Here is a 27,884-nt window from a genome sequence, read left to right as displayed (position 1 = left end):
AGGAAAGAATGAAGAATGGGTATTGTCAGGGAACTGACATCGGAGGAAAGGGAAGTGGTAAGGCTCCCAGAGACTGGGAGAGAGTCAACAGCCAAAGCAGGGACCAGCAGGGGGAGCGCGGGGTCTCTGGAGGAGGATCTCAGTAATGCTGAGAGAGACGCAGCAGCCCAGGCAGGAAGCAGCAGGGGAGAGAAAGGGGTGAGAGACACTTCGAGCGAAAATAGCGGGGAGGTGTCAGAAGCAACTGCAGGGAGACCCATGCTTCGCCGGAAGCTGCCACGTCGTGAGTCCAGGAGACGCGTTTCCGTTAAGGAACTTCTTTGCTGGAAGCGCTTCCGCAGACAGCCACTGTCAGACTCTACTAGTGACTAGAGCAGACATGTCTGAGGAGCTCTGTCACACACAGAGGTTTGTGGGGTCGCACAAACTCTGAAGGGGCACAATTTTAAGCACAAGCAGCTAATCATCCCCTGACAGCAGTCTGACAGTCTCTGTACGCTGCCTGTGCAGGAGAAAGCATCATGAGCAACCCAGTCGGAACCGGAGACGCAGGGGTTGGAGCTGGTCCAAGCTTGGAAGAAAGGTATCAAGCTCTGGAGGTCCAACTTGCGCTGCAGACGGCGAGGCTCGAGGAGAGAAGGGCTCAGGATGCTGACAAAAAGGGGAGAACCACTCAGTTCCCCAGAAAGGTACCAGGATTGGTGCAGAAGTTTGGGGGGGACCCCAAGGATTACCATGCCTTTAGGACTGAGATGCAATATGCTCTGAATGTGCAGTTTGATGAGTTCCCTGATGAGGAATCGCGAGTTGCGTTCGTAATTGGGCATCTTGAGAAGGGGGCGCGGGACTGGGTTCGACCCCTGATGGCAACGCACAACGATATCCTAAAGGACACTATGAAATTCTTTCGTGCAATGGATATCATGTTTTCCAGCGATATTGAGGAAGGGGTGGTGCGCAGACAGCTAATGGCTTGCAAGCAGGGAAGCAGATCTGTCCGTGAGTACTGGACTGAATTTACCATGCTGATTCACAGATTGGGGTGGGATTTATCGGCAGCACCCATTCAGATGCTATTTGAAGAAGGTCTTTCTTCAGCTGTGAAAGACGAGCTGGCCAGGAGCCCCAGGGCGGTGTCTATGGATCAGCTGACCAAATCTGCGCTGACCATTGGAGCGCGCCAGGAGGCAAGAGCCTTGGAGAGGCGGGAAGGGAGAGGGGAACGTTGGAAGGAGTTACGCATTCCAGACATTCCTGAGCCAGCTTTCCCGCCGGCAGAGCCGATGGAAATCGGAACAGCCCGCGCGCGCGCAGTTTCAAAGCCCAGTGAGGGGGCGAAGAAGGAGGGAAAGGGAGCCCGGAAATGCTATCTCTGCCAACAGCCAGGCCACTTTGCCAGAGTCTGCCCCCAGAGGAAGGAATGGCAAGGGATGGTGGGAGCTGTTGAGGGGGAAGAGCAGGGAGAAACGGAGCAGGTAAAAGCCAACGCCTGGTTGCCAGCAGGGCACTGCAGCCAGGCCAAAGAGCAGTGAAAGTGCCCCTTCCCCAAGTGCCAGTGCCAGAAGCTCCTCGACCTGCTCTAGTGATTGAAGTGTCGCTAGAGCTGCAAAATGGACACCCCCTAAAAATAAAGGCGCTGTTGGACTCAGGCAGCTCCTGCAATTTCATGAGCAAGGAGTTTGCTGCTGAGCACCAGATACAGACTATCCCTTTAAGCAACCCCCTGCAGGTGACCACGATCGATGGCAGGGAACTGTTGGGAGGAGGCGTCAGCTTGCAGACCGTCCCAATGATAATGAGGGTGGCAAGGCACACAGAACTGATAGCGTTTAATGTGGCCACCTTGGGAGGCGCTCCCATTATTTTGGGAATGAGCTGGCTAGCACTACATGATCCGCTGGTGGGCTGGCATCAAAGAGTGGTTTCCTTCGGTTCCGCACACTGCTTAGAACACTGCAGGGCGGAAAAGGGGTCAGCAGGGGCCCAAGCCACCCTAGCAGGGACGGAAGTAATGGAGAAGGGGAAGGTGCCACCACAGTATGCTGATCTCAGCGACGTGTTCAGCGAGAAGGAAGCGGACCAACTACCCCCGCATAGGCCCTTTGATTGCCAGATCAATTTACTCCCTGGAGCACAGCTTCCTGTAGGCAAGTTGTATGCCATGTCAGACAGGGAGATGCAGGAGTTGCGAGCGTTCATTGACAAGAACCTGAAGAGAGGCTTCATCAGAGAGTCCAAGGCAGCGGGGGGTAGCCCAGTGTTTTTTGTGGATAAAAAAAACACGGACAAGCCGAGGCTGGTATGTGACTTTCGGGCCCTAAATGCAGTGACAGAGCCGGCGGCTTTTCCTATGCCCAGGATTGATGATATTTTGACCAGGGTGCGAAAAGGAAAGATTTTTACAAAGCTGGACCTAAGGGGGGCGTACAACCTGATACGTATAAGGAAAGGGGATGAATGGAAGACCACCATGTTCACCCCTTTGGGGGCATTTGAATACCTCGTTATGCCTTTTGGATTACAAACAGGCTCCGCGTGTTTTCAAGCCTTTATGAACCATGTACTGGGGCCTTTGCTCTACAAGAATTGCGTGGCCTTCTTAGATGACGTGTTGGTGTATTCGGAGAATGAGGAGCAACATGTGAGAGACGTCAGAGAAGTGTTGAGCAGGCTGCAAGCCAACAGACTGTGGGTGAAACTGGAGAAGTGTCAGTTTCATACCAAGGAGGTGGAATTCCTGGGGTACCGCTTGTCAGACAAGGGGCTGGCCATGGACCCCGGCAAGGTTCAAGCGGTGCTGGAATGGAAAACACCCAAGACCAAGAAGGATGTGCAGAGGTTCCTAGGGTTTGGAAACTTTTATCGTAAGTTCATCCGAAACTTCGCCCACCTGACGGCGCCCATCACGGACTGTCTCAGCAGCAAAAAGAAGTTTGTTTGGACGGGGGAGGCGGAGCGAGCGTTTGAGGAACTGAAAAGGGCCTTCGCCTCTGACGAACAACTTCTACATGTGGATTTACAAAAAAAGCTGAGGGTTGAAACAGACGCTTCTGACAGAGCCATAGGGGCGGTGCTTCTTCTGCAGCCGGGGAAGGAGGGGTCAGAGTGGCGACCGTGTGCCTTCTTTTCGCGAAAGCTGAACAAATCTGAGAGAAACTACACGGTGTACGACCGGGAACTTCTTGCTATTTATGAGGCCTTCCGGAGATGGAGGCACCTACTAATTGGTGCACAACAGAAGGTGCAAGTGTGCACGGACCATAAGAATCTAGAGTATTGGAGAACTGCGCGAGTGCTCAACCAAAGGCAGTTGAGATGGGCTCAGGAGTTCTCCAAATTTAACTTTGAGATTTGTTACGTACCAGGCCCGGAGAACGTGAGGGCGGACGCTCTCTCACGCAAACCTGAATATTTGGAGGGAGAGGGTGCACCCGAAGAGACCCATGTCATTCCCGAGGACCGCTGGGTGTGTGGGGCGGCTTTGGTGGGGCAAAGGGAACTGGTAGAGGGAACGGTGCAGGATGAATACGCCCAGGACAAACTCAGGGGTCTCAGGAGGGAGGGAGACAAACCCAGGGGTTTTGAGGAGAGAAACGGGGCGTTGTACTACAAGGGAGCGTTATACATACCTGAAGGGGAATTGAGGGAAAAGGTACTCAAGCAACTGCACGATAGCCCCACAGCAGGGCATTTTGGGCAACACAAAACCATGTGGCTGGTTACCAGGGAATTCTGGTGGCCCAAGGTCAGGGAAGATGTGCGTGAATATGTGAGAGGGTGTGACCGATGTCAACGAGCCAAGGGGGAGAGGCGGGCACCGGCAGGTTTATTAGAACCACTACCCACGCCGGAAAGACCATGGGAGGCAGTGGCAATAGATTTCATGACTGATCTGCCCAGGTCCAAAGGGAAGACAGCCATTATGGTTGTGGTAGACCTGTTAACCAAGATGGCCCACTTTATAGCCTGCTCACATGCGGTCACAGCAGAAGAAACCGCTAAATTGTTTGTGGAAAATGTGTTTAGGTTGCATGGTGCCCCCTTGAGGGTGGTTTCGGACCGAGGGAAACAATTTACTTCCAGGTTCTGGAGGAAGCTCATGAGCTTATTGCATGTAGAGGTGAATTTTTCCACTGCCCGTCATCCAGAAACCAATGGGCAGGCGGAAAGAGCTAATGGTGTCCTCCAGCAATATTTGAGGTGTTATGTGAATGACAGAGAGAATGATTGGGTGGAGAAGCTGGCGTTGGCAGAATTTGCCTATAACAACGCAGAGAACGTGTCCACGGGGATGAGCCCCTTTTTGGCTAATCACGGGTGTCATCCCCGAGCCTTCCCAGGGGGGGAGGGGGAGAACTGGAGCGTTCCTGCTGCAGAACAGTTCGTTGAAGAAATGGAAGCGATCCATCGCCAGCTCCAACTTAATTTAAACAGGGCGAAGGAGGAATATAAGAGGCAGGCAGACAAAACCAGAAGGGAAGGGGAAAGCATTAGGGTGGGGGACCAGGTGTGGCTGTCCACCCAAGGGTTACCATTTAAAGGAGGTTGTAAGAAGTTAAGACCCAAAAGACTGGGCCCATTTGAAGTCACGCAACAGGTCAACCCAGTGGCTTTCAGACTCCGGTTACCGAACCACATGAAGTTGCACCCAGTGTTCCACAGATCATTGCTGTCACCGTATATAGGGGACAGAGAGGGGAGGGTCAATAGGGGACCAGCTATGGAGGAAAAAGAACACAGCTACCATGTAGCGGAGATTCTCGATTCCAGGTGGAGGGGAGAGCAAGTAGAGTATTTGGTAATGTGGGAAGGGGAGCCGGAGTCGGAAAACACCTGGGTCAGGGCAGAGGATGTAGATGACGAGGTTTTGATTGAAACTTTTCATCAGAGATTCCCTAGAAAACCCCAGCCAGTGGCGAGGTTCCGGAGGGAATACTTCGCCACCACCGACGACGAAGAAGAGTTGGAGGGGTTCGCTGATTCCGAGGTGGAGGAGGATTCAGCGAGTCGGAACGAAGACCGATGGAGGGAATTGTTCGAGACGTCTGAAGATGAAGAGGATTCTTTTAGGGGTTTCAGCTCCTCACCGCCCAGAGGAGAGAGTAGGGGCGGGGGAGAGGGGGGCCCTGGAGGGGAGGTGGATGTCAGGGAACTGACATCGGAGGAAAGGGAAGTGGTAAGGCTCCCAGAGACTGGGAGAGAGTCAACAGCCAAAGCAGGGACCAGCAGGGGGAGCGCGGGGTCTCTGGAGGAGGATCTCAGTAATGCTGAGAGAGACGCAGCAGCCCAGGCAGGAAGCAGCAGGGGAGAGAAAGGGGTGAGAGACACTTCGAGCGAAAATAGCGGGGAGGTGTCAGAAGCAACTGCAGGGAGACCCATGCTTCGCCGGAAGCTGCCACGTCGTGAGTCCAGGAGACGCGTTTCCGTTAAGGAACTTCTTTGCTGGAAGCGCTTCCGCAGACAGCCACTGTCAGACTCTACTAGTGACTAGAGCAGACATGTCTGAGGAGCTCTGTCACACACAGAGGTTTGTGGGGTCGCACAAACTCTGAAGGGGCACAATTTTAAGCACAAGCAGCTAACCATCCCCTGACAGGTATATTATAATGGCAACTGTGCACTATGGAGAATTCCAATGCTCAAAGCATCTGCTTAGATGAGAAAAATCGTGTTAAGGCTACATTCCAGAACGGTTCCTAACTGTGAAACTGGATCAGCCACTTGTAGAATCACTTTGGTTGGAAATACAGATTGTAACCATCTGATGCCTCAGAATTCTCACTTGGGAAGCATATTAAAGTGTTCTTGCCTGTAACTACCATCTCCTTTGCTGTAACAGCCCCAACATTCTCTCTCAATGGGCTTTAATTATAGGAAATGCAGTTATGTAAGTAACTTGAACACTGTTGGAATATCTGTTCCCCAATGGTTAGGAAAAGCAACTTTTTACACAGCAGTAGTAAGAAATTTTTGAGTTTGTCTAGGCAAGGGTGGCCAATGTGGTGTCCTCCAGATGGTTCTTGGACTACAGCTCTCCTCAACCCTAAACATTGACCATGCTGGCTGAGGCTAATGGATGGAAGGCATTCACTGGCAAAAGCCTAATCCCCTGCTGTAAACCCACCTCCATAGTACAAGTCTACCATGCTACCCTGTGTGGAATATAGGAGCCAAAATAGGCATCCACATAAAAGGAGGTGCAGCACACACAGAGGCATAGTTGACAAGTGTATGATGTGGCTACTTAATGCTGTATGACTATGAAACAGCAGACATCAGTCTTAGGCATCCTTCCACTTCCCCCAACTTATCTTAGCTGGAAATAGTTTTTAAGCAATTTCTGTGAACAATTTTCTCAGTTCTAATTTGCAAGTGTTGACAGTTTGGGAGTTCCAGATCTTAATAAAGGTAACATTTTTGGGGCCTCTAACTTAACTCCCACCTGTTCCCATTTCAATGAATCAAATAAATCTAAACCGAGAAAATGAATTTTCTGTCTTTTCACTCAAGGATCATGAGAAATGTAAAATAAAGTTCTCTAGTCAGCTAGAAGGGGAGTCAATTTATCATAAACACAACAACGCTAAAGGCTTAATCAAGGCGTATTTACCCAAACATTGTAAACAGCCTGATGAAAACTCTTCTCAAAAGGACTGAATATACTATGGCGAATTCATGACACTGCTTCTGTACACTGGCTCACCAATCACACTGCTAAAGACTCAAGAGGAGCATTCTCAGCAAGGAGGAACAAAATACATTAAAGGTTTCAACAAAAAACAACACACATAAAACTTGAAATATCTCCCACCATTCAATGTTAGATGACCCTGGGAGAAAACGTGTTCCTATCCACTTTCTCTATACCATGCATAAATTATACACCTCTGTTATGCTCATGGGTCTCACACCACCATTTTTCCCAAGCTAAGAAACCTCAAATGTGATCCTTCCTAATAGGGGATTTTCTCCTCCACAGCATCATTCAGGATGCCTCTTTCTGCACCTTTTCCAGATCTACAACATTTTCCCTGACGTGCAGTGACTACTAATGTACACAGTATTTCAAGTGTGATCACACCATAGACTTATATAAAGGCACTTACATTTTTTACTTTTCAATTCCTTTCCTAATGATCCCCCATCACTGAATTATCCCCCCCACCCCAGCAGCCAAACATCAAGAACAAAGGATTCATTCTGTATGTACTGGAAGAGAAGGTGAACTATTAGCCTATGGGGGAAAAATCTACTGATTTCTAAATGAACAAAAAACGGGCATGGGTACAACAATACTGTTGCGGAACTGTGAAACTTCACTGTCTTTCGATGGAGGAAGATTTGGGGTTTTAGTTGAATTTACTGAAATGACACGCAATTCTTATTCCTGCTACGTTGTGCCACAGAAGTGAAGATAATCAGATGATGATGACTGGTTTTATTTTGAAATGCCAAACCCCACTGAGGAGTTGGAAGTCAAAGTACTATGCCTTTCTACATACCTTAAATTAAAAACATTCACACTATTTGTCTGTGGTTACTGTACGGCGATTCTCATCAACAGCCTTCTAGGCCTCCTGAAAACCTACACAAATGGGTTGGGGGACACTCTGAATGCAGTGGGGGAAAGGGGTACTGCCTCTACCCACCCTTTCCTCCTCCAGCTCACCACACCACAGCCTACTGCATTCAGGAGTGCCTACCAACCACTGACAGCGGCTTTTCAGGGGGCTTAAAAGGCTGTCAGAGAGGGAAAGGGCAAGATGATTACCTTCCGACTACACCATTCTGCTGCCATTTCCCTGTAACCAAGCAACTGATACCAAGGTCTGCTTCATTAACACTGAATAGTATTTTCACAGCCTTTATATACAGGATATCTGTTTGCAAGAGGACAGCAGATTTCCCACTTGCACAACAGGACTTCCTCTTTCTTTCTTCTTCCTGCATTCTCCCCCAAAACTGCTCCAAAGGGTTGGGGGACCCCTCCAGAGCAGCTCTGAATAGTGCATGGGGCTTCTGAGGAAGCAAATAAGGGGGAAGCCTGTTCGTATGATCTTGCATTGTAGTCATATTTGTATAACATATATAGTCATGTAGTCCAGCACTGGCTGGTTTGCTGGCTACAGCTCCTTTCAGACAGAGATGAGTTGGCTACTGTACTCCATGCTTCCTAAATTCAAGATGGGGTTATTGCAAAGCACTCTACATGGAGCTGCCCTTGAAGATGACTTGGAGACTTCAAGTGGGGGTGGCGGCCTGGGAGAGGACATTCTCTGTGGTGGCCCATATGTTGTGGAGCTCCTGCTGCACAGAGGGTACCACCATTATACAGCTTTCAGCAAATGCTGAAGATACACCTCTTTACCCTGGCTTTTGAAAATTTAGATGTATATTTTTAGGACCCACATTGTTTTAAACTCTTTTAAATATTGTGGTTAAATGTTGTAACCTGCACTGGGATGCTAGGGTGAGGGGTTGGTAATTAATATCATTCATATCCTCTGCTATTTTTTCTTCTTCAGTAAGGACGTTGTCTGTACTTTACCAATATACTTTAAACTTGACACCAACTGTATACATCTAATACAGCCACATCATACAAATGTTTGTTTCTTCTTGAATTCAGCATTTTTTTTCATTTGTATGTTTCACATTTCTGCCAAGCAAGAGGCCCCTACGTCAGCTAACAAGAGAAAATTGCAATGTAAGATATAATCACAAACAAGTTTCCCTAACATTATCAGTAGTGCTAGCAGTAGTAAGAAGAACTACAGCCCAGAGCACTTTCCTCAAGGGACTTTTCCAGGGAAGATCAGTCTTGGGACCTTTGGAAGGGGAGGGCATACCATTTATGCCTCCTTGGAAAGGGGGTTCTAAGGAAGGCGCGCCACTGAAAAAATCCCTGCCTATAGTAGCCATCCATCTGAAGGTGGAGGCATCTGGAACAGGACCTCTAATGAGCTCAGCTTGAGAAGTTTTGAGGTGGTCTTTAAGTTAGCTTGATCTAAGTCCTTTTAAAACCCTGAAGGTCAAAACCAGGACTCTTAATTCGGGTAGAATCCAGTGGATTTATTTATTTACCATTACTGTTCAACTCCTCTAGTGCTTCTGCTTGTTTCCAAACAAAGCAATTTTGAATTGGAGATCACATATCATTTGCTTTTTATAGCATATTTATTTCTTTTCTCCACTGTCCCTAAGAATTCTCTTTTCTCTTTCACCACTTCTTCCATGCCCTATAACATTGCTGCTATTGTATTATCATTTTAGCTATTTGTTGAAAATAGTATAACCTGTATCAATGTTCTTGTATATCTATTTTCCCCCCTTGATTCTTACCAAGAGTATTTTTGTGCTCTCCTTCCATAGATAAGTTCCCTGGTCCTTGGTAAGATTTTGGTTCTGGGTTTCCCCCTGGGTTTGATCTATATTAAATAAAGGTTATTATTACTTTTCTATTTTTTAAAAAAATATTTAGATCTGCAACTTACCCTCTATGCATACATTGTTTGCATATTATTTGTTCTATATACTCTGCTGACCATGTTTCCCTCTCTCTCTTAAATATGCATTGCTTTATTTCCCCCCTTCTTCAGGATGTGTTTGAGGAGCTTGTTAGTTTGCCTGGACTTTGTAACAGGACATGGGGGATAGTCAACCCTGTGTCTTCTTTTCCCTCCACAGTCCCCTGTACTCCCCAATCTCCTCCAGAGGGTCCCCCTCCCTCTGGAAGAGATTCCCGGGATGTGCAGCGGCTGGAGAGGTAGAAGAAGTCCCATTTGCACAATTGGAAATCTGTTCTGACGCAGCCGGATGTCACCCATTATTATTTTTTTGCTTTTCTTAACAATTTTTTTTTAAAAAAACACCCTCAAAAAGTATCTGAGGATATCAGATATCAGCACAAATGTAGAATTACCAAACCTCTCCACTGTTGCAATACCTCGATAAAGTTATATTATTATAAGTTATATATTATATTTTAAGACAAAAGTTCTTATCTGAGAACACTGCCCCCAAATTACAGGCATCAAGGAGCTAAAGGGGGGCAGGACTGGTGTGTGTGTGGGGGGGGGGGATGTGATGAGCAAAGTTCAAGCTAGGTGGTAAAACTCAGCACTGCTCCTCCTGGTAATGCTAGCTACCTTTCAAAATCCCCAGAGCTGCTAGAATGAAAATATGCAATGATGAAACATCTTTCTGACAGGGGCATCTAAGGACTTGTCATCATTGACTTTTGCCCTCTATCTTCTGAAACATTACCCCACCCACCCTTCTTCTTTATTCTTGGTGATCGCTCGTGGCACAGTAAGATTGCCTTCCATGAACATGGTCTTAACAGTGAGTCCGTATGGTAGCCTGCATATGGAGAGGCTATATTAGTTCAGCCTTTTAGTTTTGACTCACATTAAATTTATATAATCTGCTTGTGTTCATTTGGATACCAAATTCTCCTTCTGCGTTTCAGTTCTCTCTCCCTGCTTCTACCTTTTGCTGAACTGCTCCTCTCTGCACCTGCTATCTGCCAGGCATGTGGAAAGCACATTGGCACATTAAATACCTTGCTCCTAATCATTATGTTCCTATTCAGTCCTACTCTGTGCAAAGTTGTGCATTCCAGTCTATTCTGTGGCATGGAACTTATTCACATCAAACTCTGTACAGAATCATACTACACATTATTAAAGTTGAAAGGCAGAGGCTGTTTTTAATGGAGAATTACTTTTTACTTGGGAATTACTTTCCCAATTAAATGCACTTAAAAATAAATAAGGTTTCTGGCATATATATTCAGTATTCATCTTTAGGTTCTTATTCTGCAATCTTTAAGAGTGAACAATTTTTGTATATGTTCAAAACACACAGTTGAGAGCTCCACTTATTATGCCACTTTGTGTTAATGAACCTTAATACCATCACAATGTCTTTTTTTTCAACAAAATGCATAGCTAAGTCACTACTTTGAAAGAAATTTCTTGGATGCTTTGCACTGCGTATCATTGCTTGATACAAGCTGTAATAAATGTTCCATTTTCTAATCCAGAGAGATACTGCACAAACCTTAACAGGTTCTCATTGTTTTCTGCAGATGTATGTTTTGAATATTCAACTTTTTTTTCAAATCAACCAACTGTGGCTTGACTTAAGTGATGTAATAAAACTTCAGCTACTTCAAATTGCTTTGAATTTGCCAATGCTTGCACTGTCAGACTAATTTGTAGATGGCTCAAGCTTTGGGGTTGGATAGCCCAGACTCATTTATTAAACCATATGTTTCCAAGATGTTACTTATTTAAATTCCATAGTCTTAACTACCTTGCTGAGGCAATTTTGAAAATACATTAATTCCCTCCCATAGGCCAGCTTCATTTGATGGTTGTCAAATCCACAATGTATGCAAACATTTGCCCTAATCAAAAAGGCACTTTGAAAGATATTGTTTCTTCAGTGGCCTTTTCCATATACCCTTTTATATTGCTTCCTTTTAAATGTTCATAGCAGCTGATCTTCATAGCTGATAGAGATAGATCCAGGTTAACAGGTGGATTTTATATTCGCAGAAATGGGGGCTCAGTCATCCTTCTAACTGCTGTAAATGCAACCTCAAACCTGCAAAGCATCTATCATACCTTCATTTACTAGCTCTTCCCACATTCCATCTTAATGCAGACTCCATACATGGAACCAAGACCAATTGTTTTCCCTCTCTCTCTACCACTTTAGAGCTAACCTCTTTAGAGCTAACCACTGAGGCACTCAAAGTGATCAGACCTAAACTAGCATCTTGATAATCAAGCAAGGAGTTAAACCTGGCCTGCATCCAACATCTTACATCTTACATGCTGATGAGGTATTCAACACAGGTGACTATGTTGGAAATGGGTGTAATAACACTGTTTACTGCCATGGTTGATGTCTTCTATATTCTTTGTACTGAATACAATCATGCTGTGAACTACTATGTCACGTTGGGAGCTGGATTTTTATCCAAAGCCAAGGAGAATGTTCTATGCTGGATATGCAGTACTGTATGTCTTCACTATTTTGTTTGACCTATTGATTACAGTGTAACTATCACAGAGCCACCGTGAAGCTTTGTCTCTTTCTCCCACCCAGCCCCCATGCTCATGTAATTCAGAAAGTTTCCTTTTCAAAGTGTTTAGACCAGGCATAGGCAAACTTGGCCCTCCAGATGTTTTGGGACTACAACTCCCATCATCCCTGACCACTGGTCCTGTTAGCAAAGGATGATGGGAGTTATAGTCCCAAAACATCTGGAGGGCCGAGTTTGCCTATGCCTGGTGTAGATAGACTATTAAAAAAAGAAAGAGAGAGAGAGAGAATACACTGTCAATTCTCTGCTCTCCATTCAATCCAACACCTCCAACTACCTGGTAATTTTCAATATAACCTGGACAACTTCTCGTACTTTCTCAGAAGCCCTTATTTCCCCATTCACATGCTTTTTCAACTGGCACTGGCACCACCCACAGGCATAAACTGTTGCTTTTCTTTTCAACTTTTGCCCCCCAAAGTCGGTCTATTTCCAAGTCATCTTGCTTCTCCCTTTCCAACATTACAAAAATATGGGCCCTTCTCTTTGCCCCTTCAGCAGAACTTTTGCCCATAACTTGGTCATGCCTTGCTGTGACTCCTACATTCCTGTCTAGTCTTCCGCTGTCTCACCTTCACTCACATTCATCCAGCACCCTGCATTTTCCTCTCACCCTTCCAAGTTTCAACCACCTCCCTCCTTTCAAGTACACACAGTGGTGTAGCGTGGGTTCTCAGCACCCGGGGCAAGGCAAGTAATTTGCGCCCCCTAACCCGTGGATTTTAGCACTTGAGTCTCTTCCGCGCCCCCCCAGATGTTGCGCCAGGTGCGGCAGGCCCCCACAAGTCTTCAGGACAGCCATCCGAAGGCTGGCGCGGGGAGAAGGTCTCTCCGCCCCACCGCCAGGCTTCGGAGCAGCCTTCCGAAGGCTGGTGCGGGGAGAAGGTCTCTCCGCCCCACCGCCAGCCTTCGGAGGAGGTCCGAGGACAGTGGGGTTCCTGCTTCCTCGAGGAGGGCCGGCCAAACGCGCCCCCCCAAATGTTGCGCCCGGTGCGGCCGGCACCCCTGGCACCCCCCACGCTACGCCACTGAGTACACATGTGTGGCTGGAGGTTCTTCTTCGTGTTCAGGATTTTGTAGGGAGCTGGGAGTCTTTCCCACCCCAAACCAAGATTTTCCCGACTACTTCTGCCTATCCCCAACTGAAGGGATCAATTCAAGCCCATTCCCTCTACAACTGGTATACCTAATGTAGTGAATTATTTGAGAGCTTGCTTTCCATGCAGGGCATTCCCAACAGAAGGCGAGTTGTGGCTTTGCAAACCTTTACAACTCTTCACGCTCTTTATTCTGGAAAGTCTTGCTGTTAAAAACTCACCTGTTGAAGCTGCAGGTTCATCGGGGCTTCTCCCATAGTGTGCCATTAGCTTAAGTTTGGTCTCCTGCTTTTTGTGTTTCTTGCCCACGTAGTGTTGTTTTGCCATCAGGGGATTGTTGAATGTGGCATGACAGAGACTGCAGAATTTGTCTGGGTCAGAAGTGTTTTGGTTCTCTTCATTAGAGGGCACAGTAGTGGGAGGCGGATTAGCTGGTTGTTTCTGAGCAGGTACAGCTGCTGTAAAATCACCCCCCCCCAAAAAAAAAACATATGAAGAAAATCCAATCAGAAAAGTCTAAGGCACAATTTCATGTAATCAGAACAAGCACAATAATCTCAATTGTGCCAAAACATCCCACTTAGAATAATTATTTTCTACATAAAATTTGGATGAGTTTACTGTGGGCATATACATAAATATTAGCTACCAAAACAGTGATCAAAAATAACAAAGAAAGATTTTGGTGTAAGGTTTGTTATGTCTATCTATCTTTGACCACCAGGGTCATCAAGAAAATTAATCACACCAGAATGCAAATTTTCAACTGGAAAACATGTTTTCTTGAACTCCCTCAGTGTCTGCCTCATTATCATATATGTGAAGCAGGGTTCACTCTTCTGTGTTTGTACAATAGAGACCCAGGAGCCTATTCTGACCTGGACTTTTCAGCACAGCACCAGGAGACAATTCCTCTGTACCTTCTGCTTTAGGAGGTTGCTGCTTCAGCTTCAGATTCTTGGCATGGGTCTTGCCTAGGTAATGGGAGTTAGCCACAACAGGCGACGAAAAGGTCATATTACAGATGGGGCAGCATTTGTTCTTGTCTTCTTCACTGCTGCCCTCCTGTTTGTAAGAAGGAATGAAAAAAAAAATTACTGGGGCTGCAGAATGCAAGTTCATCAGCAAAGTGTTCCAAGTTCAGTAACTGGAATTTCTTTTGTTCAGATTCACCCTATCCTTTACGGAACACACTGAAAGAAGCTAGAGAAGACTATTAAAGCTATTCAAGACCTGTTATGCAGCAAGATACAATTGCCATTCAGTTAGTAGTTTCTGTTACTACAAACAGAATTCTCAATAGTGTGCCAAGGCTGAATTCTACTTTTCAAATAAATTTAATATGAAAAGGGCTTATTATAAGTAGAGCATATAACCATTTTATTCCCAATGGTTTTTGAATGAGTTATCTCCTTGCACTCAGCTTCTTCATTTTTCAGTGTACAGGTACATACAATTAGGTGGGCAAAGTTTAAATGTGCATTTGCCCAAGCAGAATAATGCATAGATTGTTCTTGCAAACAGCGCCTGATCTTCAAAATCCTCACTGGTGCATTATTCCACAATCCAAGAAATGCTATTTGCCAAACTTTCTGGTGCATTAAATTCTTTTACTTGTCCTTGGATTTCTGGCCTGACTGGCATTACCTGCTTTGTATCCAGCTTTATTTTCTTGCTTGAGCAGACCTCCTCTTCACCATGGATAGCCATGTATCGACGAACTTTGTTGGCATGTTTCTTACTCTGAAGGAAACAGTATAGAAGAGCAACATAACCATCTCAGGAATCCCACACACTCTGGGCAAATTTCAGTAACTGCCTGTAGATTTAAGCATACCTGATAATGAGCGAGCTTCTGTGACTCGGAGATGAGCACTGCACTACACACTTTACAATGGGCATCTGTGAAGATGTGGCTGTTCTCTTTGATCATACGATCCACTGCAAAAAGCAAGCACACCAATATTCAAAACAAAACAAAACAAAACAAAACAAAACCAGGAAACTTTGCCAAGGGCCCAGCTATCACCTCTTAGGGGTTTTGCCAGCATCACACAAATGTTCGCACCAACTTTGAACACTGGTTAAATAAAGGTCTTGTGGCAGACAATGACAATTCTAATTCCCCAGTCGGGGAGACATAATTTAAAACATGTAAATACATTAAGGCAGAGTTTTTTTTCTTATCCCACATTCAAAGAAGGGTGAAAATGCACATGAGGTGGGAATCATCTAGCAATAACACAGCAAAGAATGAGATGTCTACTGTTTCTTTGATATGCTGCATAGCATACTTTCCATCAGGGATGAAGTATAGGATTGAGTGATTTCCACACTGCTACATAAAGGACAGGCTAACAATGAGGAATCATGCAAAGGTAGAAGTAACTCTACTGTTAAGTGACATGCCAGGAGTCCGCTGCAGAATAAAACCATTTCCAACAACTGCAATTAATGATTTACCATGTAAATAATGTCGTTTAAGTCAGCACAGAACACTACACAGAAAGGCTCGATATTTCTTCCTACCATTGATCCATGCCCAATTTTAAGTACAATGCCAATGCTTTCATTAGTCTTCAGCTGAACAGTCAATTGGCTAATGGGTCTTTCAGTTAGAGACACACAGAATGTCTGGAATTGTTTTCCATTCCCAAAGTTGCAATGCTTAGTGCCTCAACAGTGTCAAGATGATAAGTATCACTTTGTGGTCAGCAGCTTGGTCAGTGTGGTGTGCACGTATGCAGGTCTCTTAGGCAATGATCTTACAAGCAAGAAGTTGCTATTTACACACTGAGTAAGAGACAGAATGGAAATATACAAAAGTGAGGGTAGAAAACCTTCACAGCTGTGATTGATTTGTAATTGTCTTCAAAACACATCCCTTACATTCACTTTACAAACTCCTCAAAATCATTATATTGACATAACAAAGTGCATTTCAAATACTGCCATTAGGCACATCAGGGGAAGGAGATCTATTTTTGTTTTAATGACCCAGTACAGCTTAGTATCATCAGCAAACCTGGCCACCCCACTGCTCACTCTTAATTCTAGATTGTTTATTAACAAGTTAAAAAGCACAAGTCCCAATACTGAACCTTGTAGGACTCCAGTTTCTACATCTATCCATTTGGAGAGCTGTCCATTTATTCCTACTCTTTGCTTCCTGCAACATAACCAATTCCTGATCCACTAGAGGAGCTATCCTCTTATTCCTTGACTTATGCAGGACTCTTTGATGGATTCGAAAATCCAAGTATACTATGTTAACTGGATCACCTCTATCCATATGCTTGCTGACACTCTCAAATAACTCTAATAGGTTTGTGAGACAGGCCTTGCCCTTGCAGAAGCCATGCTGGCTCTGCTTTAGTAAGGCTTGCTCTTCTATATGCTTGGTTATTTAAGCAAGTTCCCCCAGTACAGACATTAAGCTAACTGCTTTGTAATTTCCCAGATTCTCCCCTAACGGGTTCCTTTTTCAAAATTGTTGTTACATTGGCTACTTTCCAGTCCTTGGGTGGGAAGGACAAGCTGCATATTTTTGTTAGAAGATCAGCAACTTCACATATGAGTTCTTTGAGAACTCTCAGGTGGCTGCCATCTGGACCTGGCAATTCGTCAGTTCTTATTTTGTCTATTAGGCCTCTCATCGCTACTATCTGCCTCATCTATACATCCCAGATAAAAACAGTCATATATCCTCAATGATTTCCAGCCCATTCTGCATAATCATAGAGGCTGCAGCAGAGGGAGAGAAGGGAAGAATAACTATTTTACCAACTCTGCTGAGAGATCAGCAGCTCCTTTCGTGTCTTTTAGATTGTAACTCTGAAGGCAAATACATTTTTTTTAAAAAGTACTAATTTAGAAGTTACTTTGGGACTCTGTTTGGCTGAAGTATGTGGTGAAAATGCTTTAAATTACTAAAAAAAAATTTAAAAAAATGAAAGGGAAAACTTGGTATCAAATACCATATTTTTCGCACCATAGGGTGCACCTAGTTTTTAGACGGGGAAATCAATAAAAAAAATCTTCCCCCCCCAGCCCCAAAGAGCAGCGTACAGGCTGCGCACAACCTCTCCCTGCCGGAGGGGTTGCGCGCGGCTATGGAACAAGCCAAGGCAGCGAGCGGGATGGATCCCGCTGGCTGCTTTGGCTTGTTCCATAGCCCCGCGTAATCCCTCCCTGCCGGGAGAGGCTGCGCAGGGCTAAAGAAGCCATAGCCCCATGCAGCCTCTCCATGCCGGAGGGGTTGCGTGCGGCTATGGCACAAGCCTGCATTCGCTCCATAGGACGCACACACATTTCCCCTCAATTTTTGGAGGGGGAAAACTGCGTCCAATGGAGCAAAAAATACGGTAGGCTATCCTTAGGAAGGTTAGTGACAGAAGACTTGTGGCACCTTTGCTGAATCCACAAGTGCATTTAATCTCATTATCATTATTTGCATAGCATATACAGAACTTGAGTAAGTTTATTCCACTACCACCCCATCTCACACAGAAGTATACAACTCTTACGTCTTGAGGAACCAAGTAAAAAAAAAATTACTACTAAATTAAGGTCATTTCGAAAATAACACTCAGTCTAAACTCACATATTTTATATAATCTAGGTTAATATCATTCCAACAAGCAGTTAGTGATGCTTTTATCTTGAATTTACGTTGTAAGAAATACCTTACTTGCAGAGGCAGTCAAAAGTTAGAGTTGATTTAATAAAACAGACAACTTGTAATAGTTGACTTTCAGACACTATCTAGCATTACTTAGATATCCAATATTACTCTCGAAATAAATAAAAAAATTGTCCAGTAGCAACTTAGAGACCAACTAAGTTTGTTCTGGGTACAGTGGTACCTCGGGTTAAGTACTTAATTCATTCCAGAGGTCCGTTCTTAACCTGAAACTGTTCTTAACCTGAAGCACCACTTTAGCTAATGGGGCCTCCCGCTGCCGCCAGAGCACGATTTCTGTTCTCATCCTGAAGCAAAGTTCTTAACCTGAAGCACTATTTCTGGGTTAGCGGAGTATGTAACCTGAAGCATATGTAACCTGAAGCGCATGTAACCTGAGGTACCACTGTATAAGCTTTCATGTGTATGCATACTTCTTCAGATACACTGAAACAGAAGTCACCAGACCCTTATATATAGTGGGAGGGTGGGGTGGGGTTTTTCTCAGAAGGGTTGCAGGAGATGGGTGATTGACTCAATGGGTATGGTAAACCTGTTGACGACTAGTTACAGGTAGGTGTTGGTCTGCCAACTTAGAGGCCAACTAAGTTTGTTATTGGTATGAGCTTTCATGTGCATGCACACTTCTTCAGATACACTGAAACAGGAGTTGACAACTGTTAACGACTGCAATTAGTCCTACAGGAAAAAGCAAGGGATAGTATGCAGATGACCAAAAATAGCTTTAGAATGTGTGATGAGACAAGAATCCAATATCTCTATTCAGACCAGGTCTCTCCATAGTTTTCAGTTTAGTAGTAAGTTGTAATTCAGTTTAGTAATGATTAAATATGACAATTGCTAACAGCACAAAGTATTTTCTGCAGCCTAGTGACATACGGTGGCTTAACAAGAAACACCAAACTTTAAACAGAACCGTACTCACTACACATTTCTACCAAAAGGTTCACAACTGGACATGGTAACAACAGAACAAAGTTAAGGGGGGGGGGAGAGAGCTTTGAGTACATTATAAACAGTAGTTTTCCTGTAACAGCTGGGCAGAGACTCCTGTTTCACCTTTTCTACAGTAAACAAAATGCTTCTAAAAAATTTAGCAATTGTGAATTGTGAGAGTAAGACTGCTGTCCTAAGACCACCATATTGCATTAAATATATATTTGTACAGCTATTTCGAAAGAAGCTGAATGGGGGCAGGGGGAATGCTCCAGTGAGACTTGCATTTAAGGAACTGGGTCTATAAAAATACAAAATCAGCATCGAAAGCAGGGATAGGGAACCTGTGGCCCTCCTGATGTTGTTGGATTCCAGCTCCCATCATACCTGAACATTGGCCAAGTTGACTGGGGCTGATGGAAGTTGGAACATTTGGAAGGCCACAGATTTTTGAGTCCTGTCCAAGGCAGTACAGTATAACATAACAGAATAAAGTTTGCAAGCTGAATATCTGCACTGTCCATAATCTGGCAAACCTACATGTCACTGAATGACAAAGATTCAGAAAGCACAGGGTTAGGATTTCAGTGATTAAGGGATGAGGAAACACACCCAACCCACATGTTTATCACCCCCATTCCATATCCTCCCCCCCCATTCTCATGCCTTCTTGTTATTTCACCAACATTTTTAATTTCTTGCGAATTGTCTAACTTTACTGTGACCACAGAACACGTATTACACAGGTTGCAGACCAGTAGACAGTAATGCTGCAGTAAATCAAGAGTTCTCTGCAGTACTCTCGGTACTCACTCATCCTAGGTTCATCCACCCTCACCCACATCCCAACAAGAACATTTTGCTGCTGTTCATAAATTTTATTGTTCTGAACGGGAACTGCATGCACATCAATAACTGAAATGTATGGCACAGAACTTGGACACTGTAAAGTCTGTTGTTTCTTTAAGACACAACTCTGGAAGTTTAAGGAAGAAAGGAGAGTATGTATTTTCAACCCATTAAGAGGAGGATAGAAATCTAATCCCGTTCGTAAAAAAACAAGCCAAGGGGATTTAGGAAATCACACAGCCACACATTCACAAACCATACATAGTAGGGGGAGAGCTGCATATGTACCACAATCTGTGAATGATACACTGTCCCATAAAGCAGACACGACATTCACTTCCCTCATCACACAGAAGAGCAAGGAACAAATGCCATGTGAGGGGACAGAGAAGCCAGATCTAAAGCCACTCTAACGAGGATTTCACTAGCAGGGGGAGGACGACACATTCTTCTACGCCCGCTCAATAAGCACTGAAGCCTTGAGGCAGCTGAAGTGATGGCTAGACCTGAATGTGTAAGATGCAAGCTTTTGTGGGACCTAGCCTACAAAATCTTACATTTTGTGAGTGTGTGTATATTAAGAACCAGGATCGATGGGAATTGGAAGCTTCAGGCTGCGAAACAAGCAGCGTAGGACTTCTTGGAGGTGGCGGAAAGAACGCAGCGTTAAAGGGACGCTCGCTCCGCCTCCGTGGGTCAAAAGAATCGGTAGCCACTGGCAGCCACACGCGGGTCGAAGTGGGGAGAAGAGAGGCCAACAGGCCCCACCCACCACGCTCCTGATGCAGCGCAGTAAAGCAGAGCCGGGCGGGGCAGAGTAAGGAGGAGGCAAACCCCCGCCTCCCTCAGAAGGAAGATGACAGAAGCGCCCCCGCCTCACCTGCCTCCTTCCCCACCGGTAAGGCTGAAGCGTCCCCGTTGCTATCCGCTTCGTCCGCCATCTTATCCCCGCGTCGCCGCCCCCGAGGTACCCGCCTTCCCCCGGACCTCTCGTGGATCCCGCGAGATGCGCCTCTCTCCAAGACACGTATCGCGAGACCTCTCCCCCCTCCCACCGCGCAGCCCGGGAACCGAAAAGATCGGGAACCGCGAGGAGAATCGAACGCCCTCGCGATATTTGGTTTGCACGTGATCGAAGCCGCCTCTCCCTGGGCGTCCATTTCTCTTGTGGGCACTGGGGGGGCCGAGCGGGAAGCAGTTGCTATGGGGATGGAACCTGGCGGCATGGCCGCTGTCGTGAGGAGGCGCCGACCTGCACGCACCCCCCCCACTCCCAAAAACCCCCAAACGCCTCCAACTGCTCTGTGTGTGTGTGTGTGCCCACTCATTTCTATGATGTCTCATTCACACACCTCATTTCTGTGCACAAGAGAGTAGCAGCTCTGTTAAAACCACACACCCCTCTCTTGGGGAACATGGCAGGCTACTAATAATTACGCTACGGCCTAATTAGGCTGCAGGACATGCGTGTTCTTAAATGGAGAGCCCCCTCGCGGAAAACCCGATTTCAGTCCGGTTGGCGGGAAACAAAAGGCAGAGCCCCCAGAGAGTGACTGGAAAGGCAGCAAACCACAGCTGAGAGTCGAGTGAAGTGACCCCTAGAAGAAGCCGAAAGGGCTTCTGTGTCGGCTGGCAGCGCTGATGCTAGCCAGGACCGGGGAGAAGTAGACAGGGCTGCCCGCCCGCCCGCCTGCTTGTCCAATGCTGAGCCGCCTTCACCCAGGATGACACCGAAGGACCGGGCTGTGGGACGGCGCGAGAAGAACGGCTCCCGTGACCCCCGCAAGCCCCGCCCTTCCCCTCAAGCGAGGCCGCCGACTATTTCCATTTTAGCTCCGGGAAGTGAAGTTGCTGGCGCCAGCTTGAGTGCGGGCAAAATATCCGCTGCCGAGCCGCCGTCACTCCCAGCAAGGGACAGCGGAGCCGCCGACTTGCCTCCGCCGCTGAGCTGGTGGGAGGGGAAGGCGGGGTAGTGGCCCGGTTTGGGGAGGAGCCGGCCCCGGTGAGTAGCCTTGTCCGCCTGCCCGCCTCCGTGGGGCCCGTAGGACCTTTTCCATGCTTCCCCTCTGGGGGGGCTCTTCACTCCCTCTCGCCCCCCCCCCCCATTGCAGGGTCGCCCCATGGGTCTAGCAGCCTCTTCGCAGGGAGTCTTGGTGGTTGGGTGGCGCTTCGTTGCAGCAACCTTAGTGGTCTAAACCCACCCCGTCCGTCTAAAATAGGGGAGGATTCAGTAGGACCTGGGTTGGCCTGTCCTTCCACTTTTTAAACAGCCGTTTAATATGCAGAAATCGCCATGGCCTGGAGATACCGACCAAGCTGGCAGAGCTTCAGGAGCCCTTTCAAAAGTTTGCAACCTTAGAGTGAAATCTGACAAAAAGTTCGTTCTCTCTACAAAGGCCCTGCCTCTCCACAGGAGGCCTGCCTGCTCTCATTATCTTTTGCAAGTTTTTTTAATGTGTCTGTTTTCAGTTTTCTTCTTCTCTGTTTAGCTTATGCACTCCTCTAGAAGTACCTTCTGCCTCAGGTTCTTGATCTTGGAGGATGCAGAACTTTTAAAAATATTTCTTATGCCCGCTGCCTTGCAGATTGGTTGTGTTTGTACTTGATAACTGAGCATTCCTCAGAACAGACTGTATAAAAAGAGCCCACAAACAGGGACAGGAGTGCTTAGCAGGATTTTTACTTTTTATTTTATTTTTGCAATATTTTGGAAGTCACTGTTGATAGTTATCTTTATTCAAGCTACCATATATATTTCATAGAAATAGCATCTTCAGCTCTTGCTACCCCCATCCCTACTTTAGTGTCTCCTACAGTTTTGAGTGTTGTGTGGTCACATGATCACAGTGCCATAATTCTCCTAGGTTGAGTGCTCTCTCAGATGCAGTAAAGTTGAGACAATACTGCTGGTACGCCAGCTGAGACCTGTCTGTGCGTTGTGTGGCCAGGTTGGTACATGCTCGGTTAACTCCCACTTGGACTACTGCAATGCGCTCAGTGTGACTCGGAAACTGCAACTAATCCAGAATGGAGCAGGTAGACTGGTGACTGGGAACAGCTGCCAGGACCATATAACCCCATTCCTAAAAGAAGTGTGTTGGCTCCCAGTATGTTTCTGAGCCAAATTCAAAGTGTTGGTGCTGACCTTTAAATCCCTGTATGGCTTTGGCCCTGTATGCTTGAAAGAGCATATCCACCACCATCTTCCAGCCCGGACACTGAGATCCAGCTCTGAGGGCCTTCTGGTGGTTCTCTCATTGCGAGAGGGCCTTTTCAGTAGTTGTGCCCGCTCTGTGGAATGTCCTCCCAGCAGATGTCAAACAGCTATGTGATTTTTAAAAGACATCTGAAGGCAGCCCTGTTCAGGGAAATTTTTGTGTGTGATGTTGTATTGTGCTTTTACTATTTTTTGTTGGGAGCCACCCACAGTGCCTGGGGCAACCCAGTCAGATGGGCAGCATATAAATTATAAATTAGTATTCTTAATAATAACATTCCCTTTAAAGAAACAATTTCCCAGTGACAAAATACCAATAAAGCATTCTGCGTTTCCTGCCATGCCCCTCCCCTGCAATTCTTTGGTCATAATTATATTCACATTTCCTTAATAGTTTAGATTTGTTTCCATGCTTTGTGTGCTATTAGCATTTCCAGTTCTGTGTTATAAAGCTCTCTTATTTTATTTTTTTAAATGAAAGTCTTGTCTAGTTTGCTCATCTGCTTATGGTATCACATACGAGGTTAGTAAAGCATGTACCACATGTGCAGAAGGGGGAGACACAGAGCAGCATGGCTGTCTTCTAACAGCAAGCAGTATTCTGTAGCAAAGCACATCTATGCAGGTACTTTTACCATGGGAACTGGAAATAGTGCAGAGGAAAAATTAATGGAGTTGGGGCAGCTTTTAGGTTTCCAAGCTGTATTCAAACAAAAGAATGATTGGTTTAGAAGGAATTCTAGCGTAATTTCTCCCTTTTAAACATGGAACATTCTTATTTTGGTCAGGATGAAATATAAGGGATTGGGTGTTCCATATGAAAAGTGTGTTCTAGAAAGCCGTGGATTTCTGGAAAACTGGAAATTGTCAAAATTCTGTTCTGTAGAGCTGTGTATAATTGAATTAGGGTAGCATAAGTATGCCTTGGGATGGGGCTCCTTTATGGACTCTTTTATGGCAATCATTAAACTTGGTCATAGGTTGATTTGTACAGGAATACAATGCGATAACTGATGACTTTCAAGTTGAACCTTATTTTCTGGCAAACAGGAAATGTTTTATTGCTGCTGTATCTAGTCTGCATCAGAACTGTAATAGGGTCAGGTCTGATTTGAACATTATTTACTTGCTCATTGTGGATGAAATGTTTCCATGTGGCATTCAAAGTTCATATTGTACATACCAAATTGGCAGGATCTCATAGAACATCATGCCAATATTAGATGCTCTGTAACACTGATATGGTGACATTCCATGCAATTGGAATGACTAACGTGCTGAGCCTAATACAAACTTTACTTTCTGCTGTGCGGAGTGCTGTCACAGATATATTTTATTAGTCTCCGCTTGTGGCCTTAGTAGATCTGAATCAGCACAGAATAGTTGCAGCCCCCCTAGAGGCGGACTTGATTATTGGTGCATGTGTTTTCAAAGGTAACGGCCTCAAGCCAGAGATATATTTTTTTGTACAAGCAGCCCATCTTAAACCTAAACACATTTTCTCAGAAGCAAGTTCCTTTGATTTCAGTGGTACTTTCAAGGTATGCTTAGACTCTCAGTCGTTGCATAAAAAAGACTTGTCTGATGCATAAGGTATGAATCTGCAACTCTGCTCTTCTGAATCCTTATTCCCACTTTGCTACCACTGTATTTGTTCTTTGAGCCTGTGCTTGCAACCACCGACGTGAACTCTACAGATCTGTTCTACATTTGGGAGACTAGGCTGAATTCATCTTTCCTTGTAACTGCCGAGTGCATCTAAAAATTGATTCATTCGATTTTACCAGATTTGGGTCAACCTTATGGTACACCCTCTGGTTCTTCCTCTTGCCTTTGATGCAGACAAAAGTCACACACACAAAAGGACCTGCAATTGCCTCTTGTAAGAGTCTTATTAATCTTGAGCCATCAGCAGAGATTCAGAGTGCAATAGTGTACATCCATTCTGAAAAAATTGTAACATTATGTATTCCTTTCATCTTGCTACCCAGGTCATAAATTCATAGAATTGTTGAGTTGGAAGGGACTCCAAGGGTAATTTAGTCCAGGCTCCTGCAGTGCAGGTCCCCTTTAGGAGTTTTCTGAACAGTGGGTACAATAAACCCAATCTGTTGGGGCTGTTGTAAATTTGTTAGTTTTCAGAAAACATGGTAAACTGTTGGGAACAAAATTTTTAAAGGAGAGTACTATGTATTGTGTTTAACCTCAAATTTTGAGTCCATAGTGTTGATGCTCATAATTCCCCCCCCCATATCTAAATTTGGGATAGCAGCTTAGAAACAGCCGTCTGTAGCTTGAACCTCTCTAACTCATTTGGGGATGAGAGTCATTCATTTTTGGCCTTATTTTTGAGCATTTTAAGCTGTCACAGCTTGGCAGGTCTAGTGGCTGCAATGTCAAGATTGTGAATTATCCTGCTGGTAATTGTTTTCTGATTCATCAAAGTGATAGATGATGATGAAAGAAAATGGCAAATAATCATAAATGGGGAATTTTCAAGGATGCCCCTGAAAAGTGCAAGTTCTGAATTGAAACACATGTGGGCTTGCTTATTAATGGGTCACTTTTACTGTCTGAGCTTAAAGAAAGAAATGTTCTTAAGCATCCAGAGATGGGGTTGGGAACCCAGATGATTGGAAAACCAGCCTGTGAGCTAACTTGCAGAATTAATTAACAGCAGACTCCCAGGGAGAGAGTAAGATGGAGGCATGAAAGCAAAACAAAATTTTCAATGCTTCCTGACTTGAATTGGTTTCTTTAATTTATGTTTGCAAGGACATCAGCCCTGTTGGCTTCAGAGCACCAGTGACAGTTGTGTGGTTGAGTATGCAATCCTAAACCCTCTTACTCGGAAGTAAGCCACATTTAAGTCTATGGGACTTTTTCTGAGCAGACATGTATAGTGTTGCTTCTATTAAAATGTTAGGGATAAGTGTGTCATCCTACCTGTGTTTTGTGCTTCATAGCAATCCCATATTGAATGTGATCTGTCAGGCAGATGATATACTGCACAATCTGAGCAAGTTGAGTGCTGGTGTGAATGTTGTTTTTTTGGCAGGCTTGCAAATGCTCTTCCCCAATCTGCTTCCATGTATTTCACAGGCATACTAAGATACATGATCTGATTTATTGAATATGAAGCAATAACACAATCAAATCTTTCTGAATTGTCTTTTGTATTGCATTTGCCTATTGCGCCAAAGTGTGTATCTTGTAAATATTTGAGTGTTTTTGCTTCCCTTTCTGTAAGCAGTGGAAATTTCAGAATGGCAGTGGTTGTTTTCCCATCAAAGTGAGAGCATTGGAGTGGGTCTTTGTATTTATAAACAAACATACAGGGCAGGATTAGAAGTCATTCTAACAGAAGCCTGCACAGAGACTTCTGCTAGTGCACCAGATCTTTCCCCTCCTTTCCTTTCTATGCAGAGCCTGATACTGGCTGTGGGGCAGTCTATATCGCTATATATATCTGCAGCACTTTTTAGTTCTTTGTTACTTTGCCGCTGGATCTTTGATTGTCTAGCTTGCTCCTGGATTGTTAGCCCGCTCTGCATAATTAGCTGAGCTCTGAAAGTTTTTGGGGTGAGAGCAGAAAGTTCTGCTGAAAGAGGTGGGGTTTAAAGTTGGCTGCAGCAGAGAGCTTCTATCAGGGAGGGGAGGACAACAAAGCAGGGAGACAGGTGACTGTCCTCTTGCTGAGGAAAGTAGCAAGAAACATAAAGGTGAAGTTGAAAGAGTTTGCTGGTTTATGTGAGGGCTTATCCTCATTTCTTATCAGTTAAGAGGGAGGAGGGAGAGAGCAAACAAAGCCAGCACACTATCTGCAAAGTATCTGTAAAGTATTGGTTCAGCTGAGCTATCCCCTGGGAAGCTGTCAAGTCTCAGCCTTTTGTTCACCAGTATATTGCCTTGTTGAAACACTTATCACAATGTTATTTCAATACTGGTATTCAGCTGCACAGCCCTAGTCTGGAGCCTGTGGGAGAAGGAGAAAGGGAATTGTTTCATCTGGTAAACTGAAAGGCTCTGCTAAATTCCTCTCACAATTTCAGAAAAAAGGATAGAGAGGTGCAGCACCCAGTGCAGACAGCACTGGTTCCGAACCCAGTAGAGTACATGAGTCTGCTCCATTAATCTTCTTTTCCTAATGTCAAATCTCTATCCTATTTCTTTCTGTTAATAACCTGATTGCTAAAGCAATAGCTCAGACAGAACTAGTACAGCTATTCCTTTTTTTCACTGCTGCCTGAAGGTATCTTGTTCTCTCCAACAACTCTGTGTGTTTCTCCTTGCTGTCCCTTGTTCCTGGATTCCCCGCCCCCCAGAACAATCTTCTGGTTCTACCTCTCTCTTCTTCCAAATCCTTCCTCCATATACTTCTTGATTATCTGTCCTGTCATCCTTAAATGTGTGTTACTGCCCTTGCTCAAGTTCAGCTCTTATGGGCCTTGCCCCTCCTATCCATTCTCTTCCATTGTGGAGCTTTAGTTCAGAGGTGGTAGCTACAGAGGTCTATGGACTACAGCTCCCATAATCCTTGACCATTGACCATGCTGGTTGAGACTGATGAGAGGCAGGAGTCCAACAACACCTAGAGGACCACAGGTTAACCACCCCTGCTTTAGAGTGTAGGCTCCTGCCCTGGCTGCTTTTCTTTCTACTTATGCGGTAAAGCACCATTTGCATTATTGCTACATTCTCTCATATAAAAGCAATTTCCAACATTTCATTGCATTGTAGCATGATCAGGAAATGAAAAGCAGAGCTATACAGTTTGGAATTGGTTTAATTCTTAGTGGTTCTCACTGCATTCTATGATATAGAGTTATAGGGATGCATCCTGGAAGATGGTTGAGAAAAGACCAACACTTACCTGTACTGGGGTAGCTGTTTTTATGGGAGGGGACTGTCATGGTAACATCTGCATTAGATATATGGTGAGGTGCACAAAGCCCCCCTCGGCCA

The 27,884-nt window shown here is 45.2% G+C and overlaps 2 protein-coding genes across 10 annotated transcripts in view; one reads left to right on the top strand and one right to left on the bottom strand.

Moving 5' to 3' along the window:
• ZNF346 (zinc finger protein 346) overlaps positions 1–20,945 on the bottom strand; it is a 28,451-nt gene extending 7,506 nt beyond the window's left edge. For 2 of the 6 annotated variants that reach the window (XM_082213574.1, XM_082213575.1), the window contains exons 1-5: positions 20,583–20,943; positions 15,053–15,156; positions 14,863–14,958; positions 14,136–14,280; positions 13,437–13,673 (exon numbers count right to left, since the gene is read on the bottom strand). In XM_082213574.1, coding sequence (XP_082069700.1) covers positions 13,437–13,673; positions 14,136–14,280; positions 14,863–14,958; positions 15,053–15,156; positions 20,583–20,928 — 928 coding nt within the window. In that variant the 5' untranslated portion in view covers positions 20,929–20,943. Of the gene's footprint in view, positions 1–9,342; positions 9,429–13,436; positions 13,674–14,093; positions 14,281–14,862; positions 14,959–15,052; positions 15,157–20,582 lie in introns of all 6 variants that reach the window. The other 4 variants (XR_014217091.1, XR_014217092.1, XM_082213572.1 and 1 more) reach the window with 4 other exon arrangements.
• Positions 20,946–21,548: 603 nt separating this feature from the next.
• The window catches only part of UIMC1 (ubiquitin interaction motif containing 1), an 84,137-nt gene continuing 77,801 nt past the window's right edge, over positions 21,549–27,884 (top strand). For 2 of the 4 annotated variants that reach the window (XM_082213554.1, XM_082213555.1), the window contains exon 1: positions 25,751–25,773. In XM_082213554.1, coding sequence (XP_082069680.1) covers position 25,773 — 1 coding nt within the window. In that variant the 5' untranslated portion in view covers positions 25,751–25,772. Of the gene's footprint in view, positions 21,705–25,707; positions 25,774–27,884 lie in introns of those variants that run through there. The other 2 variants (XM_082213556.1, XM_082213557.1) reach the window with 2 other exon arrangements.

Source organism: Podarcis vaucheri (genome assembly GCF_965113315.1).
Source record: "Podarcis vaucheri genome assembly, chromosome: 2".
Classification (NCBI taxonomy): domain Eukaryota; kingdom Metazoa; phylum Chordata; class Lepidosauria; order Squamata; family Lacertidae; genus Podarcis; species Podarcis vaucheri.
The sequence above is the reverse complement of the archived record's forward strand: the minus strand, read 5'-3'. Positions and strand labels throughout refer to the sequence as shown.